Source organism: Eulemur rufifrons, chromosome 5 (assembly GCF_041146395.1).
Source record: "Eulemur rufifrons isolate Redbay chromosome 5, OSU_ERuf_1, whole genome shotgun sequence".
NCBI classification, from domain to species: domain Eukaryota; kingdom Metazoa; phylum Chordata; class Mammalia; order Primates; family Lemuridae; genus Eulemur; species Eulemur rufifrons.
The window spans coordinates 3020001-3035248 of NC_090987.1; the positions used below are offsets into that span (position 1 = coordinate 3020001).

The following is a 15248-nucleotide window of genomic DNA, read 5'->3' on the forward strand; positions in this document are numbered from 1 at the left end:
GATACCCCATTTTTTAATTGTCAGAAATTTGATTAAGTGATCTAGGGCAAGTCTTTCTGAAATGTTTTCATATCTATGAAATGTAAAGCTTCTCTTTAAAATACAAATTTGTACGATTCTGCAATCCGGTACTTGGTGTTAGGGCAAATTAAATATAGTAAGCCAGTGACATTTGCAAGGCATATGAATTGAGACCTTTAGACAGTCCTACAGTACATACTTCCCTCATAAAAGGTAGTGAAATATTTCTAAAAAATTAAGTGACCCTTTTAGAACTTTAGTGATTCTATAAATATAAAGTCACTAATAAAGCTATGAATTATGCCACTAAAGAAAAAAAATTGTAGTTTATTTCAGTACATCCTTACTGTAGTAACATCAGCTTAAGTCACCAAAACAAGGACAAATGATGGAGTTTGCTAGAAGAGTACATGTGTGAAGACACTGACAGAATGCACCAGGCAGCCAGGTGAGGCCAGGTGAGCACAATTCCACAATACCCTTCTACAAGTCTCACTGGGAGAGAAAACCACTGCAAAGCAGATCACAGAGGTAAACTAAATGAAAGGGCCTTTGAGAAGAAAGTTGTTTCTGACTGAGAGTCACAACAGGCAGCTGTCATCTGTCCTTACAGTGCCTCTGTTGCCTGAGAGAGCTAATCAAGATTTCTTTCTCAAACACTGCAGAGAGCCTGATCAGATACTCCTAACAGGTGAGGTGGGGCTAGTGCCCTGGCGTTGATGCTCCTTCCTGGGATGCGCCTCTGTGTAAGGGCATCTCTCCTCTAGGATGAAAAATGTGCCAGCTTACAACCCTTCTCCTCTGAGAACGTCTTCTCTCTGAAGAAAATGTTTCTCAACAACATGGTCAGCTGATGTTCCCTCCACGGTTAACTCCACATTATACAAAGAAAAAGCTTCGTAAAATAAAATGCCCAAACCAAATGCCAAATCTTCTCATCATAAAAGTGAGTTAAACAGCCACTCAAGCTATTTCACCACTATTATTTCAGATAAGTTTTTACAATAAAGAATAATGATTTTCTGACAAGTGCCATTTTTGTTGAAAATCAGACTTTTTCCATTCATAACATTACCCAAAAAGAGCATCATCTTTTCAACATTCAATAAAGTTTTCTCCTTCACTTAATGGGGTAGTTTTTGTACTAGCTGGAGGACTAAATAAAAATTCCAAAAATCACTTTTCTTTGTTTACACATCAAGCACATGGTGTGGATCATTTTAATGTGGAAAATTATGGTCTCACCCCCAGGCACAAAACTACCTTGTTTTTATTTATTCATTCATGAATATAATGAATACCTGTGAATTTAAAACCAACATGAAAACTAGAACATCACATTCCAGATTTTACTTCATCCCAACTTTGTATTTTTGGCTATTAATGATTACATCCTTAGATTTTTTTCATTCTTTCTTTGCATCATCAGTAGTTGGATTCTTTTGAATAAAATGTTTTGTTTTTAATCACTTCTTCAGAGGTATTACATACTCATGACAGAGCACAAAACATAAAAGAGTACTGAGGTTTGCACGCAGGGTTCTCTCACTAGCTAAGTTAAGAACTCTGACACTGTGGTCTCTGAACAGGCCCAACTCAAACTTGAACTTCTACAAAAATTTAAATTGTGTGTGTCACTCATGCATTGACAATATTATGAGTTTTAAATCTGCAAATGTCAATAGCTTACTGTACAAATAAAAGAAAGTCGTGTATAAAAGATGTTTTCTTTAATCCGATGAAAAGACCCATAGCTATGGTGAGACATGCAGAGTCCTCCACAACTGTCTTGGTCTTTGGGATCCTCTCCCAGCTTCAACCACAGCAGCTCGGCTTTTATTGGTTTTATGTGGTTATGTTCCATGTAAATAGTTTTAAATTTGTTTTTATTTCATCTAACGGAAATAGAGTTAATGCTAACAAAACCAAAAATAAAGAAATTAGTTTGAAAATAAATAAGAATAATATTTTCATACTGTGTCTCTCAAACACATTGAAACTTTGAAGAATTTTCATATACTGTTACTACTATGAGTACCAATAGCAAATTAATAAGCATAAGGGTCATTTCTTAAGTTAAAATTTTTCCTCATCTTCTAAATCTTATTATCATATTAACAATATAAGATTTTTAAAAAGGCAATGGCATAAATCTTAAAACACTCGTTATCCAGAAATAAGCCTGCTACTGTCTAGTTTCCAAAAATCTATGGCACATCCACATTATATAATTATAAATATAAAGTGAGAAAAAGACATTCTGAACACTACAATGAACTATGAGAACGAAAGGGGAAATTATCATTTTAATTAACTTCAAAGAAAATTTGGGTCTAATTTAAATAAAAACTTTCATATGCATATTCTGCTGAATGTGCTGTTTCTCATAGTCCTTTACAAGATTAGCATGGAAAAGGGAAACAGAGATATTTAGATTTTAGCAACTAAAAACTTCTTGAACATTTTTATCTAAAAATGAATACTTTTAATATTATAAAATGCTGTACCTATATGATATTTTTGTACTTTTATAACTATAAATTCAGGTCTAATTCACCAAATCTTCTCCAAAACACTGCTGTCCTCAGCATCACAGATGAGACAGCCACATTCACCCCAAGCATGTGGGGTGAACTCATTAGGTGGTAATATCTTTTTTACATTGTGTCTGTAAATCATAAATTAGACCAGCTAACTAGAAGTCCATCTTGCAAAAGAAAAATCACAATGAAGATTTTAATATCCTAAATCCATCAATATTTACAGAGTGTTAATCACTCTTTTAAAAGCTCAAGGAAGAAAAGTTGAGGATCAGGCCGTCAGAAAATTAACTATCTAGTCTGGAGACACAGCATACGCCTTTTTAAAAGGAGAACAAGATGGAATGTGCTAAGTAGTAAGAAGTGATTTTTTAGAATAGAAATCTAGGGACCGCTTGATAGAGTAAGGGAGACAAAATCTGAGCCTTGAAAAGAAAATACACAGTGACTCTGGCCTAGCAGACTGGAGACGTGGCTTTCAGCACAGCAGTGACTGCAAAGACGGCACCGTGTCTGCGGAGACGTCCCCTCCTCTCACCTTGACCCACCTTCATCTGTATTACTGCACCAGCTCTCTAGGAAATCATTACTCATAAAACAAGAAAAAAACTGGATTAAGTTTAAACTCAATAGAAACGGTTGTTTCCCTGAAGAAGAGATCTTTATATTGACATCATATGCTAGAAATATTTCTAAATAAAATTAGGTTGACTCATCTTAGATTAGCAATATTTGACTGTTTTTAACCTATTAAATTTCAATTTCATACGATTCACCTGAGGAGGTGCTAATAGCTTAGGAAGTATTGAACAGTGTTATGATTCCTTTGAAAGGGAATCCAGGACTAACAGAAATCACAGACACACATTTTGTAGAACCCGAGGATGACCACAAGACCGACACGTCCCGTACAGAACATCAACAGCTGCTTGTTCGCTCCTATGAGTACTAAGTATGAGAAAACAGCACAGTGTTAGTGGAGAATCCCTTTGTCCTAAACTCACAATAGATCAATCATGCAAGTGGCCCTAGGACCAAAAATTGGGCAGAAAACTGTCTTAAAAATAATGTATGTAAACACTTCATTTTTCCTATAATAACACTGTAGTATAATGAAATACAAATATCTTGTTTCTCATTTGTTAAAACGGGAGATCAAATTGCTTTGATGCAACCTGACAAAAATTACTTGAGAAAGGTTCTGTTTCCTGAAAATTCCTCAGGAAAAAATTTAATTTGGACTTTTATAAGCAACTACCAAGACATCATGAATATAAAGAACTGCTCACAAAAAGTCAGTACTGTATAATGAAACTGTATCAAAGTTGGTAATTAAGCATAATTGAAGGCTGCAGTGAACATATAGGCCTTTGTTCTCTTTAATGCTGGCACTGACTGGGAATTAAAGATAAGAGCTTAAGGCATATTTTAGTCAGAGTCCAGATGTATAAGCCCCAGTGTTCTAAAAGTAATTTAAGTGAAATAAAAGAAGAGAATGGCCAAAAATATTCTAGATGCCAGCTGGGAGAAAACACCTAGATTCTTAAAAAAATTAAAAACGGCAGATATTCATATACCCAAAATCTGAGTGAACCACTACACTAAATAGTAGCAGGGAAAAAAAAAATCCCTTAAAAAATTAATTTGTCGGGGGGAGGGGAAGAAAAAAGAAAACAAAAAATTAATTTGTCACATGAAACAACAATGTATTATGACACACAAAGCAACTGGAACAACCATATTAGAAAAAGTATACCTCAATATCTCTACAGAATTCAATCATTTCTATGTAAGAATGAAAGAGGCAGCAATAAAATAAAATAATTGTCATTTTAGTTAAGATTATCAGAGTGCTAAACCATATGTCCCTGGCCTAATAAGTCATTGAACTAGTACTGGATAACATAATTACAATGTATAAAGTATTATTATAATCTTTTGGATTTCATTTTTGGGAGATAGAAGTGGTGGGATAAAGGAATTTCTAATTTAGAAAATATATATTTAGTTACGCTTTATTCTCTAACGTTCCATAGGAATGTGACGAGCAAGAAGATCAATCAGGGACAGCATAAACAAGAATAAGGACTCACAGAGGACAGGGGCCTCAGTTTGGGACTTTTGGACTGCTGAGCAGGTGAAATGTGTGAACGTACGAAGACTAAGTAGAACAAAAATATAGAAAGGAGAAGACAGATAAGAGGATAAGGGAAAGAATCTATCTGACAAAATAAAACAGACGATTAAAAGGCTTATTAGCAGGCTGGATCTGCAATTATGAATTTGAGGAGAAAGAAACTGAAGTAGTGGCCAGGGGAGAGCAGGGACCAGGCAGTAACCCCGGAAACGGAGGTGGAGTTCAACAGCGGTCGTCACAGTAACAATGTTAACCCGCCAGCCTGCAGTCTATCCTGGAGCTCATTCTCCACTTCGCTGGTGTCCTCCTGGGTGCAGAGTACAAGGTCACTGGCACAGCAGTCAGGGTCCCTTTCAGCCAGATTCCAATCCAGTCTCCCAGGCTCATTCTTACCTAAACGAAATCCCCCCTAAACAAAATCCTCTCATCGGTTCCCATTTCCTAGAACAACACACACATCTCTGGGATCTTCCTTCTTCACCTTAGACCACTCTCCCCAACGTGAGGCCTGAGGTCGCGCAGCTCCAGCACACTGGAACAGAACATGCCAAGTTCTCGCACACCCACAGAGGCCCTCAACGGTGCTCTCTGCTGGGCCTGCTCCAACTCCACATCTCACATAAAATGTGGCCCTTCGAAAGGGGCTCTCCTAATCATGCATCCTAAAATAGCACCTCTCCCAGACACTCCCCGCAGTAGCACCTGTTTATCTTCAAGTCTTATGCCTAATAAAATGCCCCTTTCCTTTATGCGTGTCTTGTCTCTCTGTCCTTACCCTTTGCCCATCAACCCCAAATCTAAGGTCCCCGAGAACACAGCTGTGTCAACTGCAAATACTACATGCCATCTAAGTTTCGGAACATACTAGTTGCTATAACCAATGTTTATTGAAAGAATTAGTGAATAAATGAGATGTTCATAATGCCCTCCCCCACAAAATGCCTTACTCAGGACTGTTTCCTCTTTTAAATATTTTCACCTATTATGAATAACTATATAATAACCAGTATTATCTGAGGAATAAGAATCTTATAATATTCATGTTATTTAAGTGCCCAGGATACACAGAAATTTCCTAGATTAAAAATAAAGAATAAGGCCAGGCGCGGTGGCTCACACCTGTAATCCTAGCACTCTGGGAGGCCGAGGCGGGAGGATCGCTCGAGGTCAGGAGTTCGAGACCAGCCTGAGTAAGAGCAAGACCCCGTCTATACTAAAAAATAGAAACAAATTATCTGGCCAACTAAAAATACACATAGAAAAAATTAGCCGGGTATGGTGGCGCATGCCTGTAGTCCCAGCTACTTGGGAGGCTGAGGCAGGAGGATCCCTTAAGCCCAGGAGTTTGAGGTTGCTGTGAGCGAGGCTGATGCCACGGCACTCACTCTAGCCCAGGCAACAGAGCGAGACTCTGTTTCAAAAAAAAATAAATAGATAAAGAATAAATCTTAGAAACAGTAGGAAAAAAATGTCTATATTGTGATATATACTACTAACACTTAAAATCTCACTACCTCTAACATGAGAATTTCTTTTAAAGTAATGAATATGGTTTCTTTTTGAATATAACAAAGATGCACTAAAGAAAGCAGTATTTTTGATACAGCCAGAGAGCAAATACGCTGGTATAAAAGGCAAGGGATCCTCTCTACTTTTTCTGAGGAGTGCTTATTACCTGTGTCTAATCAGCAAACTTTAGAAACAAGCATTCTTTAAAATAACAGGTAATACTGAGAAGTAAAAAGCACTCTTGAAGGACTACACAAAAATGCACAAAATGTTCATACAATAGGGCAAGGACAATTAAAAAAGTATATCTAATAATAGGGACTGCACAACGCTCAACATCGTGCCCCAAACCAAATGGCTGAAGATGTACACACTTCCAAAAAAATATTGACTTGACTTTAAAAAAACTCCTTTTGCAAAACTGCCCTTGAATTATGTAGGTTTTGATTTATGTGAGGTTGTTAAAATATATTGCTGACATAAAATGAGACTTCCCCATAAGGGGAAAAAAGATAAAACTGGAAATAAGAGTAGTAAATAAAATGCATTCCCTGAAGTCCACGCTGCTTGCTAGAGATGGATCACAATTTTGGTCCTGAGCTTCCCAGCAGTAAACATAAAGAGGAAAACTCAATTATATACATGATTTGCTAGTACCAAAGACTAAAATGACAAATGGTTACCGAAAAGTATAACTTTTCCTGGAATAAAGACCAGACAGAAATCACTCCCCTGAGTCTTATAAGGAAGACATGACATATTTTCATGAACAGCATCCTAAATACCACCTTATAATAAAGATATGAGTTTTATAAGGTTACTTCTTAAAACATTCTTAAATTTAAGTCATTATCATACCTGTGTGCAAATCAGTAAAGTCAATTTCACTGGAGGAAAAAAACGAAAACAAGGCAGTGAAGGAAGGCGGCTCCCCAGCACCGGGAATGACTGAAGGATAAAACTGAAAGTGCATTAGGAAATGAATGGAAGGACTACGCATTCTGGGCACCAAAGTAAATTATGTGACAAGTACGTGGAATCCAGATATTCCATTAGCTTCTGACTTCTCGATTAATGCAGGAGCACGACGGACATGGCTTCGCGAGAGGTGAGGGACCCAGGGACGAGAGAAGCTTGAACTGCAGGCTCCCCACTCCCCAAGAAAGGAGCCATGAGAATTATCCACAATCCCAATATTCTACACCTCAGATACTTGCATAAACTTTCACCTGGAAAACTTCTAAAGCAGGAGGTAGAAAATACCCATATTTTCTACGTCACCGTAAGACATTGGTGACAAAGCAATCATAGAAAATCCAAACTACCAATCTAATTTAGAAATGCTTCCTAGATCGTGGCAAGTAACTTTGGTGGGAAATATATACTTATCTACATATATGCCTAAATAAATTATTGTTTTAAGCCAGTAAAATATAGAAACAAATTTTCTAAAAATAATAAGCTTGGCTTTAGATGAATTTGTATGACTCCTATCTACCTTTCCAGGTAGAAGGGATTACCTAGCAGGGCTATCTCGCTATTGCATCCTACCTCTTCACAATAAAACCACATCATATGATCACAGAATATTATTTATATTTAACTGTCTACAGATGAAGAGATGGGGAAAAAATGGAAGAGTCTTCAGCTCATGCAAAAACAATATTAAGTCATTAAAATATAGCAACCTCCCCACTCATTAAAATATGCAACCCAAAATGGAAAGAATTGACATAGTTTCCCTCCACTTTGGCCCAACAGTGGTATTTCTTGTATAAATATTTTTTAAAGTGGAGAGGAGCCCATAAACACTTTATTTTTCCTAAATTGGCCCTCTTGGGGAAAAAAGGCAAAAAGAAGAAAGATTGGTACTGATGGATGGGAGGGAAGAAATGAGAGGCGAGGACAGTAAGTTGCAGGTGGTCGTGGGGAGAGTCTGAAGCCTGGACTCACAAGTGGAAGAGTTTTACAAGGTGCACTCCAGAGAGCTCCTACAGGAGCACATCAGACAGTCCTCATATCACAACACATCCATGAGAATAAACAATGCATTTCAACGACAAAATAAAAAGCAGTATTTACCTTACAGAAATTCACTGTGAAGTAAATACTGAGGAAAACTTTTTATCCTTTAAAAAATAAAATATATGCAACAAGAGCAACTTAGACGAACACAAGTTATTAATATTTCTTTAAATGGACAATAAAGTGACAACTGAGACTTAACAGGAGAGTTAAATCAAATACTATGAATAGAATCTATACTGACAAGATAAATTTTAAGCTATTATACTATATGTTATTCAGGATTTCTGTAAAATATATTATTTCTCTCAAAGTAATCTGGCTGCAGCTATAAAAAACAACTGTGCATGTACATGTATATGTATTTATGCTTTTCCCAGAATGTTTCTGTTTGGGGTATTTTCATATTTCATGAAAAAGGGTGAAGCTTACATCTGAACTTGAAAAACAGAAAACAGTGATGCTTTTATGCAATTTTAACATATAAAAGTTTTTCAGAAGAGAGAGAAAGGGTACAAGACAGTCTCGAAAAGACTCACACACTGTCATGTCTTATAATAGTGGCTTAAAACAAATTAGAGCAAGTTTCAGAGCTGCCAGGTTTTCTCTCCCACAATTAGATTGGGTCGGGGAAAGATTTTACTTATCAATACAATCAGAGGTACTATTAAAAGAAAGACAGTTAACCCCAAATCCCCAATGTCTGATAAAAGGGGAGAGGTCAGCACAAATTCCAGAGCTCAGTAATCGTACGGAGGCCTGGGGGAAATCCCATTCAGCCTAGACAAAAATACTGCCCAGCGCTGAGCCCCTCACAGGGCCCTGAACACACCCAACAGCTCTGCTGACAGTAATGCACTATCTGAGAGTGGGAACCTTCACAGACTCCTCCAAAACTGGCTGCACTGAAAAAACAGTAAGGTTTTGATCTGGATATTCATCAGTAAAAACACAGGTACATTTCCTTAGTTATGAAATTATTTAACACTGATACTTTATTGATGCACTCATCTAATTTAAAATCTTTTATTGGTAAAGTGGTTTTCTGAGTGTATCAGCCTCCAGGAGATGCTACCAGTGCAGATATGGCCTAATGGTATCCCCCACACCACAAAAGCAATGTATTAGATGAGAAATTCTAAGCGAATCATTTCCTCCTCCTCCTATTTACACAGTCATTCAAAGCCCAGCTGATTTCCAGGCACTGAACTACAAATGCCATCCACTTCCATTGTAATATGCACCTGGCTTTCACAGAAGATATACTTAGCATGGCTGCTCCAATTGTGATAATTGTGGATAAGCTCATTTGCTAGATTACTATTAGGAAATTCAAAGAGTCATAAAGATACTTTGGCTTACTTATAATACAAAGAGAATTACTCATTTAAAATAGGGAATACTTTAGAATGAACTTGCAAATTAATTGGAGTTTATTATTTTAGAATGTGAATTGAATGTGATTATATTTAGTTGTTTATATTTAAGTGTATAAGACTTCAGAAATACTGTAGTATACTATCTTAAAATGATTTAATGCAAATTTAGGGAAAAAAAAGTATGTTCTTACACAAGCCATCACTCAGGTGTTCATGGAGTCTCAAAGAAAATATTTGAAATTATTTAGTTTTCTCTTTCTAATGATAGTCATGCTGACAAAATGTATTGGTTCATCAAACTTTATAGTACAAGTATATGAATTTATTTTTAATAAATTATCATTTTTGCATATATCAGTCAAAGCACAAAGCCTAAATACTTGCAAATAAAATGCATTATTAATTTAATTGTCACAGCCTATTTAGCTAACTTCTATTACTATTTGCTATAATATGCAATGCATTAGAGGAAAGAATCAAATTCAAAACATTAAAAAAAAACTGATTATACTGTCCTGGAGAAATTAAAATATAGCAAGCTTGCAAAAGTGTAGCCAAGGCATTAATGTTTTAAATAGGTAAGAAAAATATTTAACTTAATTTAGAGAACAGTTATGCCCAGACTGATGGTTGAGCATGCTGATAAAGGATTTCTTTGCTTACCCTAAGACCAAGCAGGAGGGTGAAATGGAAGAAGGGAGCCTTCTGATATCTGTTATGCTACTTTTTGCCACTTAAATCTGGGTCTTCTCCACCTATGAGTGTCTACTGAAAATTATACTGATGTTGAAGTCCTGGCATTCTCCCATCCACGTACTAACCACACCCGACCCTGCTTAGCTTCCTAGACCAGGCGTGTTCAGGATGGTATGGCCGTAGACAAGTCCTGGCAACCTAATTCAGTATTTCTACGTAATAAGAGAGAGTGCCAAACAAGAAGTCCCCTGAAACAAAGAACTTTTAATAGGAAAAACAACTGAATCAAAGATGTTTGGTTTAGATGAATATCGCAACTTATAATACTTAAAACGTAATAATCCATAAGATGGTTGCTCTTTCTCATTTGAGATTCATTTCCTGATTTTAGGATAAAAATAGTGCCAATGTCTGAGAAAAGCTTACGATATCACAGAGGGCTGAAAGACATCCAGTCTTTCTCTTTCCTCTTGTTGAGTCTCCCTTTATGTGTTTGGGACTGAAAATGAGTGAAAGAAAAAGAAAGTGTCCTGGAATGCATAGAAAAGGGTAAATGAAAAACCAAACAGTAAACTTGTGATCTTCAGACTCATAATACATAGAGGGTATCTAATATTTTTAAGGTGCTTAATAGATAAATATATAGAGAAAGATGAATTTTTCACCGATACAAAACAATATGAACAAACATTTCTTCAAATTTTTAAAATTTCTAGATAAAAAGCAAAATTATTTGATTTCAAAATGAATACTATTTAAAGGAATAGTTGGGAAATGTTTTCTTTTTACTACTTATTTGATCTAGATTATTTTGTTCAAATTTATTTTGAAATTAGAGCCAGAAAAATAACAGTTCCATCATTTATTAGTTATGAGATATTGAATAAGCCATCATTGTATCTTCATGGCTCTCAGTCCTTAGATCTATAAAAGAATAATAATGCACTGCTAATAAGGTCATAGAATGATTGAAATAATGCCTAAAGCAACAGGAATATAATTAAAAACATGTTTTGTTTCCACTTAACATGTATGAAACATAACTTTTACAATTACCAAATTATTCTTTAAAAATGTACAGAATGTCGACCAGGCATGGTGGCTCACGCCTGTAATCCTAGCACTCTGGGAGGCCGAGACGGGCGGATCATTTGAGCTCAGGAGTTCAACACCAGCCTGATCAAGAGCAAGAGCCCCTCTCTACTAAAAATAGAAAGAAATTATATGGACAACTAAAAATATAAAGAAGAAAAAAATTAGCCGGGCCTGGTGGCGCATGCCTGTAGTCCCAGCTATGTGGGAGGCTGAGGCAGAAGGATCGCTTGAGCCCAAGAGTTTGAGGTTGCTGTGAGCTAGGCTGATGCCATGGCACTCTAGCCCGGGCAACAGAGTGAGACTCTGTCTCAAAAAAAAAAAAAAAGTATAGAATGTCTTTAAATTTCAAGAATAATGAATGTATCCATGGCATAGTCAAATCATATATTTTGACTGCAATTATTAAATACAATGTCCAAAAAAAGTGTGGGTAAAAGGAGGCATATCCAACACCCCAATATTTTGACACAATAGTAGTCTATGTCCAGACTACAAAGCTAAAGAAAACAATATGCCTCCAGTAGAAAAGTCAAGTTAATTCCTTATAAACAAAGAAAATACTGGTAAGATCATTTAAAATTTTTTTAAAAGACTATTAAACATTTACAAATATGGCTGAAGAGGCCCCAGGGTTAAGAGTAGTAGAACAAATTGCATCATTATTGACATTTTAAAATGCCATTAAAAAGCTAAAGTTTCTAGGAGTGTCTATAGAATATTGGATACTATCCTGGAGGATTTTGAGGGAAGCTGAAAATCTATCCTGTCTTTAAAGAAGGTGACAGTGCTTGCACTAGTTCTGAGTGAGCTGCACATTTTAAAGATTTAAAATTTCAGAAGTAGCCATGCTCACCTGGTAACTGACATTGCTATATTTCAGTTCACCTAATATAATTAAGTCTATGTGATGAAGCTAATTATGATACAGTAGCAAGAAAAAAGAAAACCTGGCAGTTGACGACATAATAATTGTAGTGTTATTTTTCATGACATGGCAACTGTAGTATTATTTGGGGGATGACACAAGATGTACTTCTTTTTTAATATTAGCAATGTCTAAGTCTACAGTAAAAAATCAAAAATATTATTTTAAAACCTCAAAGTAAAAATAGAGGGAAAGAAACAGAGAAAATTTAGTTTTAGGTATTTGTTTTAGCACATTCCAATGCATTTACAGAATTTCTTAAAATTTAAGTCTTCTACAATTTCAAGATTGTTTTACAAATTCAAAGCCCCCAAATCCTTTCAAATATTTCTAGACTAGAATTTTTTAATTAAAATGTGATATATTTTTGTTGAAGGATGGTGTAAAATATGATATTTAACAGGGTACCACAAATGCAAAATGTGATGGACTGACGTGATAAAAATTCTAGAAGTCATGTCATTAAACAATGCCTAAAATGAAAGTGTAATTGTATTTTTTAAATGAAAAAAAAATTACCTTTCTTTTGGGGTGCCAACTCCATGTTTGCCTAGTAGATGAGTATTTAAGTGCTTCTTCATTACAAAAGCAACCCTAAAAAATAAATAAAAGTAATTATAGAACTAAAACTTGACTCTCTGCTAGAAATTTGTACAAAAAGCATTTAAGAATAAACATGTATATTACAAGAAATATAGAGATATAACAAAATGCATATTACAATCGTACTCTTGCTAAACAAAAAGATTACATACAGATTAAATATACTGTGATACTTCAAAAGCAGAAAAAATAACTGTATCTACATCGGGTGGCTCATTTTCTGACTTGGGTATACTAACAGTGACCAAAAGATCACAACAATAATTGTGGTTCTTTAGTCATTGTCTTCATAGCCAGTTAGTGAGACAGATAAAGCAACACCACCATATAACATTCACTGCCCCTAGCTGATCTCACACTTCAATCATGAAATGAATTTGAGAAAATGTCATTTTATTAAATATTTAAAGGACCATAAAAGAGAAAATGAATAGCTTTCATGAAGCTTCCTTAAAAACATGGTAATAATTTGAAGAGAGGGTTTGAAGAATGATATAAATGTTTATAGTATCTGCAGCACACAAAAAAATTATACTGAAGTGCCAAGATATCAACAACTAAAACAAACAAAAAGTATTACCTGACATACTATCTTATTTTATACACAAATCAGCTTACTTAATTCAATTTTGTTGACATAAATATGAAATGGACAGGAATCAGCAGCCAGGACATGAGCACCACTCTTCCACTGAATACAGTACAGCATCAATTTAATTACGTCATGTGATTATTTAAAACAATTTAGATCTCATTCAGAATCATTGTACTAAAATGGCTCTCTTGGTAAGTCAAAAAAAAATTTACTATTGTAACTTTCAATGTAAAAGGGCTTGCAAACATTTTTGTTAATTATGTATTACAGCTGTCCTTCATAAAGTTAATTACTAATAGCTGAAAGGCAACAGAATCTATTTGCATATGTACATGAAAGGCATGACATATGCAAAAATATGATTTTAATTAGCATTCTATGATATGAAGGGCTACAAATCAAATTGGCATGTTATAAGATTCTTAACATTAAACAGTGAATTCATCTGGACATGTTTGCACAAATGGGCAACGTAAGAATGTAAAGTACTGTAGCCTCACAGAAGAGACCTATGACAAAAGCCAAGAACAAAACAATTTCTAAAAATGTGAATGATTTTCTTTTCTTGTCCATTTTTGTTTTTCATATAATATTAATGAACCTCATATAGTAAGGCCAAAATGACTATGACTTCATTATTCAAATAATGCATTTATATACACTGAAAATAACATTCTTTTTTTAAATATTAGGTAATGACAACTAAGGACAATACACACTTTGCAACTATAAATAACTGGTCACACCATCAATCATTAAAATAGAAAGGTAATTATCACATATAAAGTATCAAACTGTGATAATATTAAATGCTGAGCAAAAAATAACTACAAGATATTCTATATTTGTTTCTGCTTGATTTGAACAAAATAAATAACATTTTTCATTTCCTGTGAAAAAGAATACAGTAATAACAACAGTCCATTTGAGTCATAACTTCCCCACTGTCCTCCATTTCCCTATAATTAAAAAAACATAAAGCTAATAGCAAGGAGCAAAGGTTAAAAACCCAAAGTTGCAAAGCACAGCTTATTTACATGACCAAGTGTAATTTAAGAGATCTGAACTTAGAAACCACGGTGCAGTTTTTAATAGAAAAAAATTTTATTAATTAAACTGTTTAAGTTTTAAGAATTGAAACAAAAATATTACATTGCACAGGGAACAAACTAGAGTAAATAAAGAGGGAAACCTTTTGCCTAATATAACATTCTAACATTTGCTGCATGTTTCTAATGCTGAATATTTGTAAGAATAATAATTTTTATATAATATGAGAAAAATGGGAAAAGTTTATAATACTAAAACACAGATCGATTATGTACAGATACAAAATATATATTCACCCAAAATTTGACTTAGAATGAGTACCAATTTTTAAAATTTGGCTTAAAGTGCAAGTAATGTACAAGTCTCAGTATCATCATCAGTTAAAACATACAAGCCAAGCATGACTGCCTAACAAAATTGGCAACCTATATGGAAATAATATTGCCAGCTACATGTGATTACTGAATGTCAACTGCCATTGTAACATTACTGTTTTAACACTTTGAACATAATTTTCTTTAAAAAAATTATAATCTGGATATCACCAAAAATAAAACTAATTCCCAATCTGAAAAGTATCCAACTGAAATGCCTTGCTCCCAATAAATACTCTTTCCTTTATACTTTCATTCCATGTCTCAACTCATTTACTGATCACTTCCTGTGTGCTGGC

General features: G+C 34.8%; 1 protein-coding gene across 2 annotated transcripts in view; it reads right to left on the reverse strand.

Moving 5' to 3' along the window:
* Positions 1–15248, reverse strand: part of ZNF407 (zinc finger protein 407) — a 411466-nt gene that overhangs the window by 228977 nt on the left and 167241 nt on the right. For both annotated transcript variants that reach the window (XM_069468342.1, XM_069468343.1), the window contains one exon: positions 12847–12921. In XM_069468342.1, the coding sequence (XP_069324443.1) occupies positions 12847–12921 (75 nt within the window). The remainder of the gene's footprint in view (positions 1–12846; positions 12922–15248) is intronic.